Here is a 10,112-nt window from a genome sequence, read left to right as displayed (position 1 = left end):
CATCCCAAAATGCATCGATGATGTCACAGAGACCAGGTGTCACGGGTTGCTTAGAGGATCCACTCGCAGGACTCATGAGTAGCGTTTAAATAGAGATGGTTTGTTTACAGATCTTCACCAAGTGTACGTACAGACAGTGTGGGGGTTAGTGCTATATACAAGACGTGAGGGGCAGGGCTCCAGGGAAAAAGGGGAAATCACACACGTGCTCAGTTCAACCTCTCTCTTCTCCGCTAGCGACCAGTCACTCCTTCCACACTCCACACGGGGAAACACGGGGAATCTAGGAACAAAGAAACACTTGTTAAGTCTCTGAGACAGAGGCACAGGAAACTTGAGCTAGACATGTACTGACTAGAGCCTTCACAACAATTCAGCGTTGATCAGCTGATATCCTCCTTCTAATATACCAGCTGGTCTGATGAGGCCCAGGTGATCCCAATCCAGGAAGGCGTGGACCGAGGGCCTGAAGCCGCCATGAGTTCCGCCCATGCAAAACAGGGCAGAGAAGGACAGAGGGGGAGAGAGAGGGAAAAAGAGAAGAGAAGGAGGGCTGGGAGTGGAGAGATTCTGATCAGCACCTTGCCGATCCTGCAGGTCGTGACACCAGGCCTATCACTGTCCGGGCCAATCAGAAACCATGGCTCACAGGTCAGGTTTAAATGCTCCTAAGGTTGAAAAATGCAAGCCTTCAGAGCCAGGAGTTAGGTGAGTCAAAGAACAGCAAGGGCAAACTTGTCACGTAGCATCAGCTACAGAAAAGCTTCAGCGACCGCCGGGTGATTTTTTTTTACCCGATATAATATAAAAACAACAAAAAGGACTTGACATCAAAATATAACAACAGATGACAAATTAGAGTGGTCTTCTTTTATTTTCATGTCTAACAAAATGAAAAAGAAGTGTCATGGGGGGACCCTAAAGCAATGCCCCCAAATTACTGAAAAGTTAGGAATTCGAGAATAAAACATTTCTAAAAAAATAAATAAAAAATGACGCTGTAAATTTGGGTCTTTGGTCCACCCATTCCTGAGACATTTGAGACTTCCCTGGTGAAGGCACAGTCTCCTCAACACAAAAATGGCACTTTTTGGTGGGTAAAAATTGACTAAAATATTTTTTTCATTGTATGAATTCCCTTGGAAATCACCATTTTGTGATATTTATTCATAGCCACTGCACTAAAGAAGGATAACATGCAAATTCCAGGACCACTCTTATTTACCCAATCCTTATGTGCAGTAAATAGACACAGGGTAGTAATGGCATGGACACACTTCCTCTCCAAGCCTGTGGGGCAGTCAGCACACCTCAATAAGGGACTACTGCTTTCTGCTGCCACTTGTCCTGTCTTATTTGCAGCTAACATGAAAATTGAATAAATTTGTGTCTACTGATTCTCATCAAGAAAAACACAAAGACTTGGAGGCAGACCTTTTCTTGAGAATTGATTGGTCAGCGTGATTTCATACCTGTTGATTGCTAATCTGGATTTCATAACCTTCTCCGGAGTAAGTAAGGTTCGCATCATACATTACCATGGCGATGTAGTGTGGTAAAAACCAAAGAACCACCTTCATGATAACCCAGAGTTCACCCTAAAGTTACCTGGATAAATAAAATCTTGCAGGTCTCAGACTATATGAACCAGACCGGCAATTTTGAAAAGGGCCATTCAGCCCTTCACTTAGTTATTCTGTTAAAAATGTGCTTCGCTCACATGCTGTGTATGATTACAACCATACAAACACTGCACTCAGAAAATGTAGTCAATATGTACAAAAGTTTAAAAAATTAAACAAAACAAAAAAAAACACCCACCCCACTCACACATGCACTCACACAAATCAGATGTTAATCTAATTTTATTTTTATTTTTAGCAGACTTTCAAAAATTATAATAGACAGCTGGTGCTCTAATTTTACCAAAGCAGTTTAGCTCTTTTTAAAGTAATGTTACTGTATCATAGCCCTTAATTTTAATAATATTATTAATAGCACCTCAAGAATACTTTTGCCCTCTAAACATGCATGTGTAAAAACCAGATATGTAGTTTGGAATCAGACCTGTATGAGTAATATATGTATGTGGAGGGCACCCACATCTCAACTAAACAAAAGAGGTGGAATTTAAGGTCGTGTGTTTGTCTGCATGTTTTCTGAACTATGATAACTTATTTAAGTAATCTCAAGAACAGAAAATAATGTAAACTGGAGATGTCCTTCTCAATAAATAAAATTGAATTGAATGATGTCAGAGTACTCTGGAGTACTCTGGAGGTCTACATGGATTTGGAACATAACACCAGAGAGTGTGACATCACAGCATTGTACATTGAATAACTAGCATACCTGTAATGACATGAAGTTATAAAAAAAATAATCAAAGTATCTTGGTCATAGTTATCTTTCTGATAACTGTAGATACAAATCGGCAGTGTGCATTATCATGACAAAAGTATAACTCACAGAAACCCCTGATGTGATGTGGAGGAGAAGTACAAATACCTGGACACCATATAACAATAATGGATTGGATTTATATAGTGCTTTTCAAGGCACCCAAAGCACTTTACAATGCCACTATTCATTCACACACTGGTGGAGGCAGCTACGGTTGTAGCCACAGCTGCCCTGGGGCAGACTGACAGAAGCAAGGGTGCCATATCGCGCCATCGGCCCCTCTGGCCAACACCAGTAGGCGGTAGGGTAAAGTGTCTTGCCCAAGGACACAACGACCAGGACAGAGGGCCTGGGGATCAAACCGGCGACCTTCCGGTTACAGATACGCTTCCCAACCCCCTGAGCCACGGTCACCCCACATATACACAACAGACTGAATTGGTAGACTAAAAGAGAGGCTGTATACAAGAAGCGTATGGGCAGGCTGTTTTTCTTATGTTTTTCTTATGGAAGCTTGTGTGCACCAAAATGTTTAAGATGTTCTGTCAATTGAGGTGAGTGCAGTGCACTTTGCTTTGATCTTTTTGGGGAGCTGGATTGGAGCTGGTGACACAAACACTGGAAAAACTGATCGGGAGAGCTAGCACTGTGATTGGCAGCACTTCTGAAGCTGTGGTGGAGAGGAAGTCACTGAACAAACTGCCATCCATCATGGATATTCCTGGCAACACCACCATGTACTTCTTTAAAAGAGTGATTCAGGTCTGTTGCGCCAAAGATACAGGAAATGCACCGATTTCCGTGACTAGAATCATGTCTGTTTTTAATACAGTTTCCTCTGAGGACTTGAAGATCACTGACATCATCACTTTTAACCTCATTGTTTCTGCAGAGAAATTTCTCTAGAGTCTCTGAAACATTTGATGACTGTAGAGGATGAACTATTTCAAGTCTTCACAACTTTATACTGAGGAACATTATTCTGAAATTGTTGCACAATTTGTTAATGGAGTTTTTTGCAGATTGGTCAAGCTCTGCCCACATTTCCTTCAAAACAACTCTGCTTTCTAAGAAGCCCTTTTAATATCAAATCATGTTACTGACCTGTTGTCAAGTAACCTAATTATTTTCAAAATGTCCTTCCATATGTTTCTATTTTAGTACCACTTATTTTTCCAGCCTTTTGTTGCCCCATCCCAGGTGTTTTGAAACATATTGCTGATCAAATTTGATCTTTTTAATGATTGATGAATGTATTTACATTTTACACAGCAGCCCCATATTTTCATTACTGGGTTAGTACAATTTATCTGTCTGGGAAAAAAATAATCTGTTGTTTAATGTTAACATTTTCTTCACAACACCGAGCACACACTAACCCACTTTATGTACAATACACTGTGGTTTAAAGAAATGAACATATATAGTGGGATTAGTATAAACTGTGACAAGGATTGGTATGGAATAGACTAACATAAGCAATCACTTGGCAGCAAGGTTGATTTGTAATGAATTAGTGTGGTCGGCACTTATTCTTTTTTGATTGGGTGACAGAAGTTGAAGGTAATTGGATGAAGGAACCGTGGGAGAACCCTGCATTATTTTAAGAAAACTGCATTTTAAACACCGTCACAGCTGGCACTGATCGGCGGAAAAACGCCGCTTTTCCCGGGACTCAGCTGTGTGACGTAAAACGCGGTGTTCAAAAGCTGGTTAAAACGGCATTATTTCCGCCTCTCGGAAGGGGCGTTCAAGGTGCCACTCCCTGGCGTTAAGTACAGTGTTCTGATTTATTAAACAGTGATTTTTACATGATGTGTTAACCAGACAGGTCAGAAAAGTGGTGAATTTTGGCGCACTGGTTGTTGAATTACACGATTTGTTATGACATAAATATAATTCCATAAGTTTCCCTTTACTAATCGTGCATCATGTTCCAGGTATTCATGTTCAGGTTTTTCCATGTCCCGTGATCTCAGTGTTTAGTAAACGCTGGTGTGTTTACTAAACAATGTTTAGTGCTCCCAGTTTAGTTTATTGTGAGCTTTGTCTTAGTCCCCTTCTGCCTTTCATTTATATTGTTCATACAACCTGAATAAAAGGCTCACTTTGTGTTAACTTCATTCCAGCCTCGAGTGACTGCTTTTTGGTCCACACTACAAAGAAAAGGCAGACTCCTGATACCTTGTAGTTTCTGTCTTTCCACAGGTAAGTATATTTCAAACTGTGTATTTTTAAGTTCTACACGCTTTTCTGATGTCTACTTATAAAGTCTCATTATAGTATAAATTTATTTTACTGACATAAATACATCTGTGTAAATGTAATTAAATGTTTTAGTGAAGAATCATCAAGGTTTCAGATATTTAACAAGAGAGCTTAAAAGAAAGTGTTGAAAGTGAAAGTATACTGTAGATGTCTGTGTAGAGTTATTCTTCTAAGTACTTTTTTCTTCTGTTTTTCTACTTTATATAAAGAAAACCAAAGACATTAAAACATTGTAAATCTTTTATATGTAACTAATTTACAACAGCTGTGCACAGTCAAGCAGCTGAGAGCTCACTTTGCAGTCTACACTCACACCAAACTGTCTCTGTTGGCTGTAGTTTACCAGTTGTAATTCCAACTTTTCATAAACGGCTATTTTATGGATTTTATGGTGAGACCAGTGTTTGTTCCTGTGCAGAAAATTCAAAGGCTATTAATAATAATAGTATAATTTTTTATTATTTTTTTTATATTTTTATTATGGGATATTAGTTGATATGAACAAGAACATGTGAGAACATCAGGTATGGTTACCTAATTCTGAACTTGTAATCTATAAACACAGATTTTGATCAGATCTCTCCTTCATCAGCTGTACTGATAACAGCCACATTTTTAACTAACTAAATTTTTACTTTTTTTTTTTGCACTCTCACAGTAGGGGTCATACTAGGCGCCTGTGGCACTTTCATTTTAGCTTTGTTATTTATATGTTTTTATCCTTCTGCTTTAAATATAACTATCTATCTGATAGCTAAGCTTTCCTTGTGGCCCATTACACAATCAAAACAATTATTAGCAGACAGAGTTCATCTCAAAACTAAAGATACTGACCAAAAGTTGTTCTACAGGCTGCAATTTAGCACTAATATAAAGTAATATGTTTGCTATAATCAGTAACAAAATATCTGCTGCCTTAACTCTGGAGCTATTGGAGAACATTAACATTAAGTGAAAGGTCATGTTGATGACCTCATGGGGGTATTCAACATGTTAAAATGTAAAATATGGGTTTAGACTTGAATCATTTGATTTTAAATATGAAACTAACAAATTCTTATTATTTCTATGACCTCTTGTGGCCACACTTGTATGTGTCACTGATCTATTTTCAGAGGAGGATGCTTCCACAGATAGATGGACTTTCCCTTTCTCCATGCACAGTCTTTGGTATTTTGATTTTCCAACTTCTGATACACTTAAATAGGGGTAAGTTTGAATTTACATGTGTAATATCTTTTTTTATTGCCGTGGCACTAATGTACAGATTTTTTTGTGCAGGGAGACTGTATAAAACAGTGAATACCAATTAGTACGAACATTTGGTGCAAACAGCAGTTTATAATTTGCAGCTTTGATTTGCTGGCTGCCTGCATGTGTTTAATTTTTTTCTGAAAGACTTTTTTAACATCTTCACCTAAAAAAGTTAGAAAGAAAAATAAGGCTCTATTCTGAGTGTCATCTTTAAGTTTGACATATATATTCACTCATCCTGCAGAAATTAATAAACTCATTTTCTGTATTTCTTTGTTTCTCCTCCTGTCTACAGCAGAGTCTCAGGTGGTTGGTCCACATCAGCCAGTAGTGGCATTAGTTGATGATGATGTTATTTTACCATGTCACGTGGAGCCTGCAGAGGATGTGTCAGCTCAGATATTGGAGTGGACACGATCTGACTTGAACCCAAGATTTGTCCATGTGTGGCGATCCGGTCAGGATCTGGTGAATACAAGAAATCCTTCATACAGGGGAAGAACATCACTGTTCATCAATGAACTGAAGCATGGAAACATTTCACTGAAACTCTCCAGAGTAAAACTCTCTGATAAAGGAACATATGAATGCAGCATTCCTTTAATGGGGAAAAATTATTTTGTTAAGCTTGCGGTTGGTAAGTAGATACACATCACATGTTCATGGTGTAGATCAATTATGCACCCAGTATACAGGATTTTGATGGGATTGTAAGTGAGGAGCAAATGGTGAGATGCTCATATTTAGTTACAGTGAAAAATTATGTTTATGTTTATGAGAAAAGATTTCAACCCCGGAAATGTTTGTTTATTAACTTTACAGAACACACCAACCGCATCAGAATTTTGCAAAAATAATAATTTTGTACTAGTGAATTACTGTCCAAAATGGGTTTTTTTCCACCTACTAATATCTTTTATGCTTTTTTTGCTCAGCATCAGATGCTGCCACCTCACTTCTAATCAGTTTCTCAGGGATTGACAAAAACAGAGGAGGAGTGGTGTTACAGTGTGAGTCTGCAGGCTGGTATCCAGAGCCTGAGCTGCTGTGGTTGGACGGTGAGGGAAACCTCCTCTCTGCTGGACCTACAGAGACCCTCAGAGGTCCTGATGACCTCTATACTGTCAGCAGCAGAGTGACTGTGGAGAAGAGACACAGCAACAACATCACCTGCAGAGTCCAACAGAGGAACACCAACCAGAGCAGAGAGACACACATACATGTTCCAGGTTTAAATTATATTATTACATTTATTTCACTATTTGTTTTGTATATTTGAATAACAGTTTTCTTGGAATTTAATTTGTTTATGAATTTCAGAGGATTTCTTTGATATCCCATCCAGTTCTCCCTCTGTCACCATCGGTTTGGCTGTTAGCTTGGCTCTATGCATCATGATGTTAATTTTGTCAGCTGTTCTTGCCCATAGAAAGAAGCAAAACACGACTAGTGAGTCACTGATTAATTATTCTTTACCTCTACAAATCATCAGTGTTTTCACTGAGCAGTTTAATATTTTAAGCCACGTTTTGGCATTTCCTTCTCATTTAATTTTAACTTCAAAAAGATGCTCAAGTTTCCTCTGAAGATGGTGAGAGAGAGCAACTCAATATGAAGGCAAGAGGAAAAACTCAGAAGCAGAATAAATTTGTGAGTATATGAACATTATATGTTAAGTTTAAAGATCATCTTCATTGTTTTCCAGAGAAGAAATTAAATAGTAATCAAAATGTTACCTCATATTTCTGGACTTGAAACATGAAAAATGTTGATTCTTCTTTCAGCCTCTAATTCTAAAATTCCAGTGTTCATCTACAAGCTACATTACTCCTTTAAACAAACCCAAATATTTTACAATAAAACTTCCAGGAATAATACTCAACAGAAAATGTGTTATATTACTTTTGTATTCCTCCATAAGAAAAAAACCCCAAATGCACCTTCAAATAATTAGCATTTAACAATATAAACCTTACGAGTGCAATCCAACAGACTGACACAAATCTACATCCTAGTGTTGGCTTCAGAGCTGGCAAAGTACAGACATTCTGTATTTAAGTAGATGTACAGATACTAGTGTTAAAAAATACTCAATAAAAATACAATTTATTTACAAGAGGCAAAAAGTACAAGATCTGAAATGTAAGAAGGTGAAAATAGCTTTTGGATGAAATTTTTACCAACTATTTTTTTGCAGAGCTAACTTATAAGAATATAATAATAGGAGATGGGAATATAAAAAGCTCAGTATAAATTTTAACTTCAAAATATACCCAACTTGAATGACTAGGTAGAACATGAGCAGAAAGAAAAATTATATAAAAAATTGTATATCTCCATTTTCTGTTGCCTCCATTGTAGAGGACATTGCCTCTAAATAGAAAATAAGTAGGGAAGGGATTGAAGTGGATGTTACATTTTTGGCCAAGGAGTAAATTGAACACAACAAAAAAATGTGACCCCTCACTCATACACCACCGAAGAAAGAGCAAAAACTTTTCAAAATGCTATGCAGGCATTTACTGACACCAGACACACAAATCAACTTATACTTACTCATACACCAGTTTGCTTCGAATGTCAAAGACAGGCTGTTTGTTGGGTGGTGGAGGCCAGGAGAGAAGGGGCCAGGTGGTCATCTGGTGGTTAAGTACTGATTGATCAACCAATTATTCAATCCCGGAACAGGATTGAACTCAATCCATCCACTCAGCAGGCACTGGTCTCCATTAAAACACACACATGCCCACACCTGAGAGAGAGAAGAGGAAAAACCCACAGCCTCTTCCCACAACCAATGGGAGGATTCACACAAACACACACACACACACACACACACATGACCCACAAGATCTTGGTCATAACAGTGGAAATTAGCACATGAAGGAACCTGTTCGTGCCTCGGCATGGGGACAAATAATCACAGCTCACAATAATTTCAACTGAGAGCTCCAGTAGATGTACAGGCTGTGATCAGCTGATCTGGGCTACTTCGGCTCTGAGGATTACTCTCAGAGTAACTCTTTGTAAACTAAATTCAACAAGACGAAGCAGATGTCTCACAAGCCTTCTTGACTGATTTCCACTGACAGTTTACTATTTATGCTTTCTTTATAATAGATGGTTGGCGTGAAGGTGGAATTCAGTGAATAAATCAAAGCATCCTCAAATTCAACTCTGCTACATTTGATGTCATCTAACTCTGATCATGAGTACTTGAGCCACTGTGCATGAGTCAAACACTGTTTTTTAAGTGAAATCCATCACAGTACGACAAACCTAAGCTGCAGAGCATTTTCACACAGACTTCACAAAGAATGGAACAAAGTCAGCATGCCTCAGTTTGTTTTACTGGACATTACACAATATTAAACAATAGCTTCACAACATATACAGATAAAACCTTTGTGTTACAAAGTATTGTGTTAGAGTCAACCCTGATTATAACTCGGGTAATTATATGGTATTTTTTTAATTCACCCAATTTTATTTGTTGTGCTTAGTGCTGATGTGGGACATTTTTCCAATTTTGTTGGACTATTGTACTAAATAAGACTATGCAATGACATAAGATAAGATAACTCTTTATCCTAACTTATATTATCGCTCTTTGTCAACTTCTGTTTATTATTTTTATTATCAAATTATTATCCCTGGTCCTTTCCAAGCTGTACGGTAAAGTACTACTGTTATGTTGTCCACATTAACTAAGACTAACTGTGAAAGACTTGTTTGTAATCTCTGCCATCTCTCAGTGGAAGTTGCCAATAACTTCAAGGCGGAAGCTCCAGGAGGAACAACAGAGGAGGGAGGATGCTGAAAATAAACTTGGCGAGCTGCAGAATGATAAAGAAAAGGTTCATATGTGTCATTTCTTATGTGTGTGTGTGTGTGTGTGTGTGTGTGTGTGTGTCTGAAAAGCTGTGATTCTCTCCCATCATTTAACAACAACAACAACAAGAAGCAAAACTCAACGAGGTACATTTTTCAAATATTATATAATATAATATATATTATAATATATAATAATAATAATAAAATAGCAGAAGAATTTAAAGGTACATTTTTAATGTTTTTTTTTGTTTAATCTTTTTACATTTAATACTACAACCATTACTATAACATTAAGGCAATGTTTATGCATGTATATAATTGTTTTTTATAGCTTTAATAAAGTGTCATCTTGA

General features: G+C 37.7%; 1 protein-coding gene across 1 annotated transcript; it reads left to right on the top strand.

Annotated features, from left to right (window-relative positions):
• The first annotated feature begins 4,487 nt into the window (after positions 1-4,487).
• Positions 4,488-10,112, top strand: LOC121813063 (butyrophilin subfamily 3 member A2-like). Its single transcript, XM_042216526.1, has 8 exons — positions 4,488-4,611; positions 5,787-5,880; positions 6,221-6,562; positions 6,861-7,154; positions 7,246-7,374; positions 7,490-7,575; positions 9,681-9,820; positions 10,091-10,112. Exons 2-8 carry the CDS (start codon positions 5,793-5,795, stop codon positions 10,110-10,112), a joined length of 1,101 nt encoding a protein of 366 aa, XP_042072460.1. The 5' UTR covers positions 4,488-4,611; positions 5,787-5,792.

Source organism: Haplochromis burtoni, unplaced genomic scaffold (assembly GCF_018398535.1).
Source record: "Haplochromis burtoni strain Fernald_Lab_line unplaced genomic scaffold, NCSU_Asbu1 Contig_1095, whole genome shotgun sequence".
NCBI lineage: Eukaryota > Metazoa > Chordata > Actinopteri > Cichliformes > Cichlidae > Haplochromis > Haplochromis burtoni.
This window is presented reverse-complemented; position numbering and strand designations above follow the sequence as displayed.

Coding starts and splice junctions, on each gene's coding strand:
- LOC121813063 (XM_042216526.1), top strand. CDS start 5,793: ATGCTTCCACAGATAGATGGACTTTCCCTTTCTCCATGCACAGTCTTT. Junction 6,563..6,860: donor TTTTGTTAAGCTTGCGGTTG/GTAAGTAGATAC, acceptor TTTTTTGCTCAG/CATCAGATGCTGCCACCTCA. Junction 7,155..7,245: donor GACACACATACATGTTCCAG/GTTTAAATTATA, acceptor TATGAATTTCAG/AGGATTTCTTTGATATCCCA.